Below are 16,216 nucleotides of genomic sequence, written 5' to 3' on the forward strand. Positions count from 1 at the left end.
CTGCTTCTCCCTCCCCCTCTGCTCATGCTCTGTCTCACTTTCTCTCTCATAAATAAATAAATAAATAAATAAATAAATAAATAAATAAATAAAATCTTTTAAAAAAAAATAAAGGGCACCTGGCTTCTCCTTGGACAAGTGATGACAGAGAGATAGAGATAGAAGAACGAAAGAGTGAATTCATTCTCATAAGTGACACATCACCATTTCTGCTGCATTCTGTTTTTAAAATTAGCTTTATTTAAACAAAAACAAAAACAAGAACAGTTCACCTATTTTTCCTCAATCTCCACCCCTGGGTTCTGGAAACCACCAATCTGTTCTCTGAATCAATGAGCTTGGGTTTTTAATCACTAAATTTTTATTTAAGATTCCATATGTAAGAACATTTGTCTTTTTCTGTCTATTCACCTTAGCATGATCCTCTGTAGGTCCATTCATGTCCCAAATGCAAGATTTCCTTCTTTTTATGGTTGAGTTTTTCTTATCTTTTTATGTCTGAGTATTTTATGGTTATTATTTTTTGATTATTGCCATCTAACAGGTGTGAAGTGATATCTCATTATGTTTTGATATGAATTTCCCTGATGATAAGTGATGTTGAGCATCTTTTTGTATGTCTCTTGGCCACTTGAGTAAGTTTTCTTTGGAAACATGTCTATTCAGATCTTCTGTCTATTTTTTACTTGGATTGTTTTTTGTTTTTGTTTTGTTTGCATTTGAGTTGTATGAGTTCTTTATATATTTTGGATATTAGCCAGATTTATTAGATTATCAGATATATTCGTTGCAAAGATTTTCTCCCATTCTATAGCTTTGTCTTTTCATTTTATTGATTCTTTTGCTATGCAGAAGCCTTTTAGTTTGACATAGTCCTGCTCTTTATCTTTTGTTAGTTTGTTTTAAAGAATCTATTTATTTATTCGTCACACACACACACACACACACACACACACACAGACGCGCGCCTGCACTTGCACCGAGGCAGAGACATAGGCATCCCTAGTTTTGCTCTTTGATTTTTGCTTTTGTGACCTGTGCTTTTGTTGTTTTATACAAAATAAATCATTACCAAGACCAATCATCAAGGAGCTTTTCTGCTATGTTTTCTTCTAGGAGTTTTACACTTGCAGGTCTTACACTTAGGTCCTGATTTATTTTGAGTTAATTTTTATGAGTGTAAAATAGAGATCCAGTTTTATTCTTTTGCATGTGAACATCCAGCCTTTACAATATATTTCTTGAAGAGACTATCATTTTTCCATTGAGTATTTTTGGTCCCCTTGTCAAATATTAGTTGACCCTATATGTGTGGGTTTATTTCTGGGCTCTCTATTCTGCTTTTTTGGTTACATGTCTGTTTTTATGCCAATACCATATTTTTTTTTGCTTAGGATAGCATTATAATATAGTTTGAAATCAGGATTCAACTTTCTGTAATTAAAAATATCACTTTATGTATTTAGTTAATGTATCAGCCAATATAAAATAATGGAAAATATATTTAATTTAACCTTAAATTGTACAAAATATATCAAGGAAAAACTGCATTAGTATCTGGTGAAAAATATTGAGATAACTTTCCACATATTAGTAAAAATCTTAAAGAATTAAAAAGTGATAGGCTAGCAGCTCATTTACCTATTTTCTAATATTTTTTTGCCCAAGTACTTTACTTCAAGTTCTAAATATTAAAGATGAAGAAAATTAGCTAAGCTAAGGTAGAATTTGAAGGCTAACTATAGGGCACCTGGGTGGCTCCGTCAACTAAGCATCTGCCTTCAACTCAGATCATGATTCCAGGGTCCTGGGATTGAGCCCTACATTAGGCTCCCTGCTCAGTGGGGAGTCTGCTTCTCCCACTGTCCGTGCCTGGAACTCCCCCTGCTTGTACTCTTTCTCATTGTCAAACAAATAAATAAAATCTTTAAAATAGAAAAAAAGAAAAAAAGCCCAATTGTAAACGGACATTTGACCTTGACCTCACAATCAGATCCATGTTTAACTTTTATAATTTTAAGTTTGCAAAGTATTATATTTAAAAAAGCATTTAAATGGAAGAATTTGTTAAGTGTGCATGGGAATAGAAATTATAAAACAAGAGAATAAAATGTAGAACTTTATAAGAATATAAGACTTTTATATCACAATAACAACAAAAAAAGAAAAAGTACAACAGAACATTCAAAAACTAAAAGAGGTTAAATAACAAATGAGAAATAGGGATACATAGTTGAAACATCTGGGAAAATTAATTACTTTTTACAAATTGTGTAGTAAAAGACTCTGAGATGTCACCTTTGTCAGATGTCCAATACTATAACATATGTGTGAGTCTGGAGAGTTCAAGATGCAAGATGCAGGTTATCGTTCATGTTGGGATAGGGGATGTTTGGCTGTAGGAATGTTTCTGGTTGGGAGTTTGTTTATACTCTTCTCTCTCTCTTTTTCTTTTCTTAACTAAAGGAATAAACAGAAAGAATGGTCTGAACCATTCTTGCTCAGCCAACAAATAAAAATATAATCTGCTTTCAGTCAGCAGCATCATTCTTATTGTGACTCATCATATTTCTACCTGTGAGATTATGTCCTTATTTTACAGGACTTTTTCCTACCCATTGATTGATTCAAAAGGAAATAAACAATCATCTCTGTTTCTGTCCTGGCCTGGTGGTATGTTTAGCATCTGCTTCTCAACTTGCTCAGGGACTTGGAAGAATAGGCTACTGAAGACTTAGAAGATACAATAAACAACCTTTCTTCCTCTCAACTTTGGTGCCAATTGAGAAGTAGTGTCAGGAACCACAGAATGGAAGTTGGTTTTGGTTTTGTTTTTTTCTGCAGAACAGAAGTTTTAAATTTTAGTAAGATCCAACTTACCAATTTTTCCTTTCATGAATCATTCTTTGGGTGTTATATCTAACAACTCATCATATGGCCCATCTAGATTTTCTCATTTATTTAAGATTTTATTTATTTATTTGAGAGAGAGAGAGAACGAGCAGGGAGAGGAGCAGAGAGAGAGGCAGAAGCAGGCTGCCAATTGAGCAGGGAGCCCAATGTGGGGCTCATTCCCAGGACGCTGAGATCATGATCTGAGCCAAAGGCATATGCTTAACCAATTGAGCCACTCAGGTGCCGCCCTTCCACTAGTTTTATAGATTTGTATTTTACATTTAGTTATTTATTGGTTTTGAGTTAATTTTTGTGAAAGGTATAAAGTTTGTATTTATGTTCTTTTCTGTTTGTTATTGCATATATTGTCTAGTCAATCAACACCACTTTTTGCAAAGAGTATCCTTTCTTTTTTTTTTTTTTTAAGATTTTATTTCTTTATTTGAGAGAGAGAGATTGAGAGAGGTCAACACGAGGAGGGAGGGGCAGAGGGAGAAGCAGACTCCCCACGAGCAGGACCGGGACCGGCTGATGCCAGGACTCTGGGATGATGCAGGACCCTGGCATCCTGACCTAGGGGGAAGGCAGCTGCTCAAGGGACTAAGCCACCCAGGTGCACCCTTATGAGTTCGCATTACTTTCTTTCTCTCTCTCTCTCTTTCTTTCTCTCTTTTTCTTTCTTTCTTTCTTTCTTTCTTTCTTTCTTTCTTTCTTTCTTTCTCTTTCTTTTTTTTTGATTTTATTCATTCATGAGAGAGAGAGAGAGAGAGAAAGAGGCAGAGACACAGGCAGAGGGAGAAGCAGGCTCCATGCAGGGAGCCTGAGGTGGGACTCAATTCGGGGTCTCCAGGATGACGCCTTGGGCCAAAAGCAGACGCTGAACCGCTGAGCCACCCGGGCTGCCCAAGAGTATCCTTCCTTTTTGTTTTTTAATAATAAATTAATTTTTTATTGGTGTTCAATTTATCAACATAAAGAATAACACCAGTGCTCATCCCGTCAAGTGCCCCCCTCAGTGCCCGTCACCCATTCCCCCCCACCCCACCCCACCCCCGCCCTCCTCCCCTTCCACCACCCCTAGTTCATTTCCCAGAGTTAGGAGTCTTTATGTTCTGTCTCCCTTTCTGATATTTCCCACACATTTCTTCTCCCTTCCCTTATATTCCCTTTCACTATTATTTATCTTCCCCAAATAAATGAGAACATACACTGTTTGTCCTTCTCCGATTGACTTACTGCACTCAGCATAATACCCTCCAGTTCCATCCACGTCGAAGCAAATGGTGGGTATTTGTCGTTTCTAATGGCTGAGTAATATTCCATTGTATACATAGACCACATCTTCTTTATCCATTCATCTTTCGATGGACACCGAGGCTCCTTCCACAGTTTGGCTATTGTGGCCATTGCTGATAGAAACATCGGGGTGCAGGTGTCCCGACGTTTCATTGCATCTGAATCTTTGGGGTAAATCCCCAACAGTGCAATTGCTGGGTCGTAGGGCAGGTCTATTTTTAACTCTTTGAGGAACCTCCACACAGTTTTCCAGAGTGGCTGCACCAGTTCACATTCCCACCAACAGTGTAAGAGGGTTCCCTTTTCTCCGCATCCTCTCCAACATTTGTTGTTTCCTGCCTTGTTAATTTTCCCCATTCTCACTGGTGTGAGGTGGTATCTCATTGTGGTTTTGATTTGTATTTCCCTGATGGCAAGTGATGCAGAGCATTTTCTCATGTGCGTGTTGGCCATGTCTATGTCTTCCTCTGTGAGATTTCTCTTCATGTTTTTGCCCATTTCATGATTGGATTGTTTGTTTCTTTGGTGTTGAGTTTAATAAGTTCTTTATAGATCTTGGAAACTAGCCTTTTATCTGATATGTCATTTGCAAAAATCTTCTCCCATTCTGTAGGTTGTCTTTTAGTTTTGTTGACTGTATCCTTTGCTGTGCAAAAGCTTCTCAACACCTCGACATTTAATAGTTAAGCTTGCAAATTCCAAAGAGTATCCTTTCTTAATTCAATTGCCTTTGTCCTTTTGTCAAAGATCAATTGACTACACCTGTGTGAATCTATTTCTGGCCTCTCTGTTATGTTCCAACGATCTCTGTGTCTATTCTTTTGTCAATACGGTGCTGTCTTGATTATTGTAGTTTTACAGTAAGTCTTGAAATCAGATTCAATTTTGTTCTTTTTTACTATTTTTTTGGTTAGTCTACATTTCTTGCCCTTCATATAAATTTGGAATGCATTTATTAATAACTACAAAGTAGCGGGATCCCTGGGTGGCGCAGCAGTTTAGCGCCTGCCTTTGGCCCAGGGCGCGATCCTGGAGACCCGGGATTGAATCCCATGTTGGGCTCTCAGTGCATGGAGCCTGCTTCTCCCTCTGCCTGTGTCTCTGCCTCTCTCTCTCTCTGTGTGTGACTATCATAAATAAATAAAAAAAAAAAGATTTAAAAAATAACTACAAAGTAGCTTGCTGAGATTTTGATTGGTATTGCATTCAATCCATACATCAAGTTGGAAAAAATGGAAATCTTATCGAGTCTTTCAATCCATGAGCATGGACTATCTTTCCACTTATTTAGGTATTCTTTCATTTCTTTATCAGAGTTTTGTCATATTCTGCATATTTGGCTATCTTTTCATTTAAAAGTTTTGATTTGTGGTCCTCCTGAGAAAAATAGGAACAAAAAATCATTCTCTCCATCTAATGTTCATAAAGCTATACATCGAAATGGTGCTTTTCTTGTTATGGGCTAAACGTATGTACTTTTCTTGTTATGGAACTGAAGTATTATTTCCTTAATATTAAGTCCCTTTTCCAAGACCTGCTAGTGCAAAGCTAAGCCTCAGTGAATCAGATTTATGCCAGCCTCAGAGGTTTCACACTAAAGTCACAGACATCTCATATCAGAGTCCTAGAAACCTTCCCCATTAAGGCCACTGAGGTTCTCACACTAAAGCCACAGAGACCTAGTAAAGTCTCTCACTAAAGCCACAGGAATCTCTTAGCAAACTGCAAATGTCTCACTCAGTTTCTTGGGTCCTATGTTCTTCTTGACTTAGAAACTCAGGAATTTTTGTGTAACTCCCAGGCAGATTATTCAAATTTCAACAGATGGAAATTATAGGGTTTTTCTACAAATTTGCTGTTGTCCTTTGAATACAGTGAAAACCACTGGGTTATTTCATGTTGCTCTTTATACTTTACCTATCAGACCAAATAGAGATCACTAGTCTGCCTGTGTGCCATAGTCTCTCATTTGTGATGATGGGAAGTTAGGGTCCCATAGGATTTTTTGTTTATGTGACCAGTTTTCAGTCTTGAGCTTGAGTACCAACTTGTACCCCATTCTGCTCTAGTGATCTCACAGTAGATAGAAATACTTACATAATTTCTGGTCCTGGATCTGAATAACAATGACTGTTAATAGTAACTAGTTCTTGTATATAGTTTAAAAGTTTACAAACATTTTTACATAGTCCATCCTTTTTAATATTTAATTTTGTGACTTAGGAAATATTTGCTCTATTTTAAGAAGGACTGTCCACAAAATCATTAGCAAGCTGTTAAGTATTAAAATCACTTTAGTTCAGTAAGAAAGCAGGTCTCAGTTCTAGGTGCTACCCAGTGCTTTCCATGGTAGCATGTATTTTGCCCTGCCCCTTTTACTCTTATGACTTTGGATGGGGAAGTGACATCAGAATTCTCAAAGTGCCGGAGTCCAGCTCCAGCTGGGGTGGGTCTCTTGAAGGAAAGGATTGAAAGGAATGAGGAGATGCACACACACATAGAGTCAGGGTGCATACATCTCCTCCTGATCATTTCGCAGGGGCTTTATATCATTTATATCATTTTACATTGCCTTGTTTTTCCAGTTTCTTTTTTAATAGATAATTACGTTCTACATTTTATCGCAAGCATCTTAGATCATTCTAAAGATTAAGAAACAGCTTTTCTCATAAGAAGTATTTTTCCTTTCAGTTTAGCATAATCTTTATTGATTTCCTGAGAAAGCAATGATTGTGACACAAAGACAAAGGTGCTAGACAGAGTGTGACCTACTCTAGTGGGATAACAAGTCTATGGTACTATGGTTACATGAGAGGGGTTATTATAGTTAAAGATTATATGCAGAAATGTTTAATTTTCTTCCGTCAGTTTACAATACCTACAACCTACCTACAACTTATTTTTATCAAAATATGTGTTCCATTGGTTAATTAACTGTTGTCTCTTTGTCTTGACGCTTAAGAGGTGCCTAAAGGACTTCTTCCGTGACAGCTTTAACTGGGCTAGGTTCCCAGATTTCTTTTATTGATCATAAAACTGATAAAAAAAAAAACTGATAAAAAAACTCAGCATTTCTCATATTAGAGGAATTACAGAGTTGGGGGCATTGGGTTTTATTCTAAGAAGAATGTTAGAGATTTTGATTATTTTTAGACTCCATATTAATTTTATGAAAATTCCCCAATAATAATATTATGATGCTGAAGATGGCCAAAAACAAAGTGAAAGGAATCAGTGGGAGCCAGCTGTGGCTTCTCCTGATTTTTCAGGATTAACCCTCATGCCTGGACTTTGTCAAACAGCATGAGTAGCTTGGCTCGTATCACCAAAGGAGGAGTGAATAAGTCAAAATGCCAGTGAATACCAAGATCTGGTGGCATTGAAGGGAGATGCAGTGTACTGACTGACTCACTTGAAGGCGTGGAGATTAGTCTATTGTATCAGACCCAAAACATTGTAAGAAAGTGGCATTTAGGACACAAAGGGTGCCTGTTTCCCAGCTAGGAGAAAAGAAATGAATACGTTTCTTTTCAAATATCTTCCTCTCAGGCGCCTGGCTTGCTCAGTTAGAAGAGCATGAGACTCTTGATCTCGGGGTTGTGAGTTTGGGTTGGGTGTAGAGATTACTTAAATAAAGTTAAAACAATAATAACAACAATAATAAATTTAAGACCAAAAAATAAATATCTTCCTTTAAGTAAAGCTTTTGGGTCCCTGTGGAAGACAAAGAAGATAATACACAAACTGTCTTGCTAAGCCATGAAAAGTGGCACAACATAGGTACTAAAAGCCCAGATTCTGGAGCCAGAGGATCTAGGTTTGAAACCCAGTCCATAACTTACTACCTTTGTGATTTATTTTTCTTATCCCCAATTCTGATGTATCCGGACTTTTCCCCACACCATTGAGCAATTCTCTAACAGCAGCTGGGTATCCTAATGGTCAAGTCAGTTCTGATACTTTCAGCTATAAAATAAGTAAGGTCGGAAAATCTAAGGTGAAACATAGTGACCATAGTGAATAACCTTCTTTGTATAAGTGAAATTTGCTGAGAATAGAACTTAAATATTTTTATACACACACAAAAAAAGCTAAATATGTGAGGTGATGGGTATAAAAGAATTCTAGCTAAATATAAGGTTTATTCTCAGGCATCCTAAATTCACATGTCTAAGCCTAAAAAATATGTCCTTCCGTTTCCTTTCCTTTTTTGCATGTATTGTCTGTTAATTGGCAGAATGTATCCAAGCTTAGAGAACTGGGATATACTCTTGACTTTCCCTTCACATTCTCCTTTCAATTACCAAGTCCTGCCATTGCATTTGGTCTCTGAAGTGTTAGTTTTACAATCCGTGGTCTGATTTTTAATTAAGCAGCTATAGAACAATAGAGGTAAGATTTTTTTATTACGTTTTTAAATTTTATTTATTTTTAAGGTTTTATTTATTGATTCATGAGAGAGACACACACAGAGAGGCAGAGACATAGGCAGAGGGAGAGAGAAGCAGGCTCCCTGTGGGGGGCCCAATATGGGACTGATCCCAGGACTCTGGGATCACGATGAGAGCCAAAGGCAGATGCTCAACCACTGAGCCACCCAGGTGCGGCCATTAAGATTTTTTGATGATACAGTGATGTTCTTCTATTTGCGACCAATGTTTCAGGTTAGGTTGCCCCTCTGTCCACTCCAACTGTGTTATGGGATAGGGATGTGGTTATTTTCAGCAAACCTTTCCAGTTCCTTCCATCACTGTAGAAGATATTTCCTGACTTTTAAAAACAATTGTTACAGGATTGATTTTTACATGTATGATGATGCCTGCCATGGTAACATCTCATTTACCAACTTGGGAAATAGGGATTGATACATAATTTTGCATATTTTCTGAGACCAAATTATATCCATGATTCCAGTATGAACTAAAATGTGTGTCAATTTCAAAATAATAGAAAATTATGACAAAATTATCCCTATCTTTAGAGGTGAAGCTATAACTTTAGATCATAAAAAGAAAGAAGAAAGAAAGAAAGAAAGAAAGAAAGAAAGAAAGAAAGAAAGAAAGAAAAGAAAAGAAAAGAAAAGAAAAGAAAAGAAAAGAAAGAAAGAAAGAAAGAAAGAAAGAAAGAAAGAAAGAAAGAATGAACTGGGCAGCCCGGGTGGCTCAGTGGTTTAAGCGCTGTCTTCAGCCCAGGGCATGACCCTGGAGATACAGGATCCAGACCCACCTCCGGTTCCCTGCATGCAGCCTGCTTCTCCCTCTGCCTGTGTCTCTTTCTCTCTTTCTCTGTCCCTCATGAATAAATAAACAAAATATTTAAAAATTTAAAAAAATTTAAAAAAAAGAAAGAAAGAAAAAACAAAAAACAACAGTAACAACAGCAAACTCCACTGACCAGATCCATGCCCCACATTGGGAGGCAAGGGTGATATATGCAGAAATCCCCACAGATTAACCGCAGGGATTTACGGTCTGTTTTGATAACTCCAACTTGTGTTCACACTGTGTATTCTTAACACCATACATATTGAAAAAACTTCAGATATTGGATGCTGGGAACAACTAGAAAAGATCAAAATGGCACCAATGGCCCAATCATGCAGTCTCTCATCACCTCACAGCCAAGTTTAAAGGTCACCCATAGGGTAGACACAATTTAAAGGTGACGTAGTATAAAATGGCTCCATAAGGACTATGTCTGAATTATTTTGGATCCATATCTTTTTAATCTCTGGGAGAGCCATAAAGGTAGGGCTAGATATCACATATTTTTTTCTAATGAAAAAAATTTTTTTAGCACCAACTGTGTTATAATCCACAGGAGCTCTTCACACCTCCACCTGCTTCTTTCTGTTCATGGAAACCAAGCCAACTTTTCTCTAAGGCCCCTTTACCTACGGCATAATTATTGTTGGCTCTAGGAACCATATTTAATAAATCCAACATTTGCTTTTGGGTGACTGGGTCATACAACATGCACACAGTTAATTTTAGTTAATTTTATAAAATCAAGTCAACTTAGACCCATTACTTACATCCAAGTACTTTCAATTAATAGTAAGGTACTGTAGAAGAAAATTCCAGTTGTATAGTCTAGCATCTGCTTTACTTTTTGTTGTCCTAACCATGTTTTGATAACTATAAGTGGCTTTAGATTATCTTCCATAGCTAAAGATACAGGCACAAATTTGTTAGGCAAAGAAAATGCAAAAAGAATGATCGATTATCAGTCTGTATTTGCACATTAGCAAACAAGAGATTATCTCACCCTTATTTGCTCACATGGAAAATAGCATTCTATAGTTTGGTTTAAAAAAAAAAAAAACACAACACACAAGTGACTGGACTAGATGAAAGGAACAGAGTTGATTATTTTGTGGAGAAATGGTTACTTTTCAACTTGAGTTAAATTCATGACCTAGATACGAAGCAGGGAATTTTAATACATTCAACAATGAAGCTAGAGAATTTAATGACCATGGATGCATACCTAAAATAGGAAAATGTGTAATAATGGTTTAAATTTTTTTTGAGATTTTTAGTTTTAAGTAATAATGGTTTAAGTTTTTAAAAATATCTAGAGGCTTTAATTATATCTAATGTGTAATTAATACATACTGGCTAAAAAAAACTAAAGCCATTTCAGACTTTCTAACATTCTCCACAAAGGTGCTGCATACTTTTTTTGTGTGTGATTTATTCTTAGATACTTGATGTCTGTTGAGGTTATGGAAATTTCATTTTTTTAAAGAATATTTCATTTTAACTGTTTTTTGATGGTATGAAGAAATGGAACATATTTTTGCGTGTTTATTATGTGTCCAGAAACTTTGTAAATGGATATTTCAACAATGTATTAAAGAATCTTTTTGGATTTTCTGTATAATCTCAATCATCATCTATGAATAAGGTCAGTTTTGTTTATTTTGTGCTTCATAGTCTTATATCTTTTATATCATTTTCTTGCCTTACTACGATTGGTGAAAACCTCCAAAAAATTGACATAGTGAGATGTTTTTATCTCACGTGGTCCCAAACTCACGTGGAAATGAATTCAGTGTATCCATAGTATAATATTTACTCCAGGTTTTTGTGCACAACTTTTTATCAGGAAAAAGAATATTACATTCTATTCTCAGTTTGCTAAGAATCTTTATTATAAATAAATATAGATTTATATTACACTTTTTTCCCCCTGGTGTTTCTCCTTTAATCTATTAATGTGTTGATTACATTAACTGGTTTTCTAATGCTTCATTATTGGGATCACACTGACATGGCAGTTTAGTTTCTAATCAGTTGAACTAATTTTTCTTTTTCTTTTTTAAAAGATTTTATTTATTTATTCATGAGAAATACAGAGAGGCAGAGACATAGGCAAAGGGAGAAGCAGGCTCCCTGCAGGAAGCCTAATGCGGTATCAATCCCAGGACCTCGGGATCACGATGCAAGCCAAAAGTAGACAGATGCCCAACCACTCAGCCATTCAGGTGCCCCTGAACTATTTTTTCTAGTTTTCTATACTTTCTATACTAAGGACTTCCTTGCTACCCCCTTCTAAGAGACCCTTTTGTTAATATCAGGAAGTATGGGTTACTTTCTCTTTGTAACACTCTTTACTCTTGGTTCCTTTGAAACCCTTATCCTCTTGGTTTCCCTTCTCTGACTGCTTTTTGCTTTTCTTCATCCTCTGCTCTTTCTCAGAGCCTTGGAGCTCATCACCTCTTATGGCACCAAGTATGTGCTGATGACTCCCAACTCTTTGCTTATAATCTAAATTTCTTTTCTGAGCTGCAGTCACAAATACCCAAGTGCCTACCCCATCTTTCTACTTAGATGACTTACAGACATTCCAAAAATGTTCAAAACAGAGCTCATCATCCTCCAACTTTTCTTTTGTCTTCCTCCTTTGTATTTGATCAATCCAAAATATAACTTAGCAGTTCCCTCATGAAATTCTAGTTATCTTTACAATCCAAGGTAAGTATCATTTTTTTCTCTTTCTCCAAGAGTAATATTTGTACTTACCCTTTTTTGTGTTCACATTGCATTTTATTCTTACTTCTTATTGTTTCTGTGTTTTCACTATTTTATGAATTTCCTAATGCTTTTTTTTGTAGTAAACTATATTGCGTTCAGAAATGGGTCTAATGCATAGCAGGCACTCAAGATATAGTCACTGAATTATAACTAAATTTTAGACTAGATTATTTAGATTTAGATTATTATTAGACTATTTCAGAGCTTTCTATGAAAAGCAACTAAAATATTTGGATTTAAATGGTATTGTATTTCAGGTGAGATGACTTTTTTCACAAATCAGTGAAAAAGAATCTGACTCATATTTGCATGCTAACGAATTTGACTTAAACCTTGTAATCATTACCTCAAATGGAAAATTTGAATCCTTGCCAATCATAAATAGAAACACATACTGTTTGGTTTGGAAATTAGTAGCTCTTTCAAATAAATAAAAACATCTTCATGAAACTATGTGAGACTGTGCACTGTAGCAGATCTAAGATGGGCATTACAATAAAAGCAGAAAGATTTCTTTAAATATATATATGTATATATGTATATATGTATATGACTGTACCAACAACAGGAGATTCTGCTTAAGATTGGAATTGCAATAAAACCAGTGAATATAACTGTCAGAAATGGATGTTATTCTGAAATAGTTTGATCATAAATTTATCAATGAGACACAGTATTAGAAATTTGGATTTTTTTCTGTGGAAATGTTAGCTGGATTGGATATAATCTTTCTTACACTGTCAACAGCAGAATTCATAATTGGAATGTTGGGGAATGCATTCATTGGACTGGTAAACTGCTCTGAATGGGTCAAGAACCGGAAAATCTCTTTAGCTGACTTCATCCTCATCTGCTTGGCTATCTCCAGAATCGCTCAGCTGTTGGTGTCATTGTTTGAATCATTTATGATGGGACTATCTCCACTTTTCTTTTCGAATTATAAACTGGCAAAATCTATTACTTTGCTTTGGAGAATAACTCATCATTTGGCTACGTGGTTTAGTACCTGCTTAAGCATTTTCTACCTCCTTAAGATAGCTCAGTTCTCTCATTCCCTTTTCCTCTGGCTGAGGTGGAGAATGAACAGAGTGGTTCTTGCAATTCTTGTATTTTCTTTGTTCTTTCTACTGTTTGACTTTCTAATGCTAGAAACATTCAATGATCTCTTCTCGAATGTCGATGCAATGGATGAAAGTAATCTAACTTTATATATAAATGAAAGTAAAACTTTTTATGTTAAAACCCTGATTCTTCTTAGTTTTTCCTATTTCATTCCTATTATTCTGTCCCTGACCTCATTGCTCCTTTTATTTCTGTCCTTGGTAAAACACATCAGAAATTTGCAGCTCAACTCCATGGGCTCCAGGGATTCCAGCACACAGGCCCATAAAAAAGCCGTTAAAATGGTGATGTCTTTCCTCTTCCTTTTCACAGTTCACTTTTTTTCCATACAATTGTCAAATTGGATGTTTTTTTTATTTTGGAACAAGAAGATCACAAAGTTTATCATGTTGGCTGTTTATGTCTTTCCCTCAAGCCACTCACTAATTTTGATTCTGGGAAACAGCAAGCTGAGACAGACAGCCTTGAAGGTACTGTGGCATCTTAAAAGCTCCCTGAAAAGAGAAAAACCAAATTCATCTTTACCGATAGACTTTCCAGAATCTTTCCAATGATGAATACTTAATGAGGAGTCTTTGAGGATCTATTTCACTTCTACTGTTTTTTTCTGCTGGGTTCCTTTAAACATTGTTGAGCATTATTGAAATTTTCCCTAGAAAATGTTGCTTTTGATAACTGACACATGGTCAGCCAATATAATTTTAAAAGTATTCATTTTTGTTTAAAACATTGGTTACCAATATTTTAAAATCTCAAGTGTTCTTTTCAAAAGAATCCAAATTATTAAATTTTATATGCAAAAGATGTACTTAATTATTATACTCATGGGGGGAGAAGAGGCATGTCATGTTTTAGAAATCAAAATAAATTACAAACTTCACTAGGTAAATGATCTACAAAATATTGATAGAAAAATTAATTGAGCAACTAAGTTATAGATGGGAAAAACATGACTTCAAAGTTTAAAGGTCTATTTATTTTATTTTTTATTTTAATTTTAATTTTTAAAAAAGATTTTATTTATTTATTCATGAGAAACACAGAGAGGCAGAGACACAGGCAGAGGGAGAAGCAGGCTCCCCACAAGGAGCCTGATATGGGACTCAATCCCTGATCCCGGAATCACACCCTGAGCCGAAGGCAGATGCTCAACTGCTGAGCCACCCAAGCATTCCCTATTTTTTTTTTTTTGAAAAAATTTTTCATTGTTGTCATTAGAGGTCTTATTGATAACATGGGAATGAGGTGTTGGAAAATAATATTCATAGTGCAAAATAAAATAAACTAGAAACATGCTTATAATGCTAATGTTAATTTGAAATTCCAAATCAAACATGTTTGATGTATCTTGGCACTTATTATTTATTTTGCTAAATTTCAGGATATACAATATTATTTTTAGAGTGATAGATATTGATATTTCTACCATACTATGTAACAGAATTAAAAATACAAAAATTATTCTGTAATTCAAAATCATACTTGTTGCTACTATAAAAAGATCATAATTACATTTTGAGAATGATTATGTTTGTGTGTGTGCACATATTTCTTATTGCAGTCTGGTTACTAGAGTTCTTAGAGAAACAAATAGAAACAGGTCAAAAGAAAAATTTATAACAACACCATATGTTTAATGTAAGTGTTGGATGTGCATAAATATATGTACATATATATGTATATATGGTGCTGTTTTGACTATAGTAATCTAAATTTAGATAAGGTAATGACAAATTGTAAGTAAGGTTAAGACTAGGAAAGTTTATTATAAAATTTTGAATATGATGGTATAGATTATATTATATAGAATCTATGCAGGTATGTATAATGGAATTCTTGAAAAATGAAGAATTCTTTCTTAGAGTTTACTTTTGATGTATTCTTTAGATTGTGTTAAAGAAACAGAAAGTTGTAATTAAACAATGATTAATGCATGGGTTGTAAATTAATCTTGATGGAGTCATAGGCACTGTCACTGTTCTAGGGCTGTTCCCTGAAGCTGAGAATGATGTTAGAATTATTAACATTCCTCCCCATCCTCCCTCGCTGTATGTAGAAAACTAAACTGCAAACACATCTAGGCTATATGGTGCTTCTGTGTTCAATAACAATAATGATAATAATTTTAATGGTAAGAAATATTTTACTCTTTTTATGAAGTAATTTACGTTTGACAAAATATAATATACATGCACTATTTTGGGAATTAACCTAATACTGACACTGTAATTATCTGGCCTTGGTAAAAGGGAATATGTGAATCAAGCTGGATACATTTAGATTCAGATATTGAGTTGGTTTTGTTTTAGATATCCTATCATATAAATGACTTAAAGATAATCTCATGCTCTTTATAAGATGATAACCAAAAACATTATTTAGTTTTTAGTTTTATTAAACTTTTCTTTGGTAGGCAAGACAAAGTAATTAAGCCAATTTATGAGCAGCTCTTGTTTCTAATAAGTGGGCCTTAGGGGTAAGTGTGTAAATTTTTAACTAGGAGCGAGTCCACACTTATGTAAGCAAAGTGAGGGAGATAGAACTCTAAGGAATGGGGTCCCCTTTCTTGACAAAGAAATTCAGCAAAGGTTTAGTATGAGAAGACAAGGTCATGGGTTGGACCTTATTGCAATTGATGTATTGTAATCTGTATATCTGAACAGCAAGTGAGATCAAGCCCTGAACCTCTACTTTCCCCATAACAAGAGCCTTTGTGGGGGACTCAGCCAGCCAAGAAGAGCCAATTCCCATACATGTGTTGTCCATCCCATACAATCTGGAGAAGAAATACTTGTGATTATATCCTATTCTGGAACCATAGTGTTAAGGAAAGATGGATATTGTCACTGATTTCTTGTTAACTG

The 16,216-nt window shown here is 35.3% G+C and overlaps 1 protein-coding gene across 1 annotated transcript; it reads left to right on the forward strand.

Moving 5' to 3' along the window:
- Nucleotides 1-12,934: 12,934 nt before the first annotated feature.
- LOC112917604 (taste receptor type 2 member 42) lies at nt 12,935-13,906 on the forward strand. The gene has a single exon (XM_025995620.1). It carries the CDS (start codon nt 12,935-12,937, stop codon nt 13,904-13,906), a length of 972 nt encoding a protein of 323 aa, XP_025851405.1.
- The last annotated feature ends 2,310 nt before the right edge of the window (nt 13,907-16,216 follow it).

The sequence above is a fragment of the Vulpes vulpes genome, chromosome 8 (assembly GCF_048418805.1).
Source record: "Vulpes vulpes isolate BD-2025 chromosome 8, VulVul3, whole genome shotgun sequence".
In the NCBI taxonomy this organism is placed as follows: domain Eukaryota; kingdom Metazoa; phylum Chordata; class Mammalia; order Carnivora; family Canidae; genus Vulpes; species Vulpes vulpes.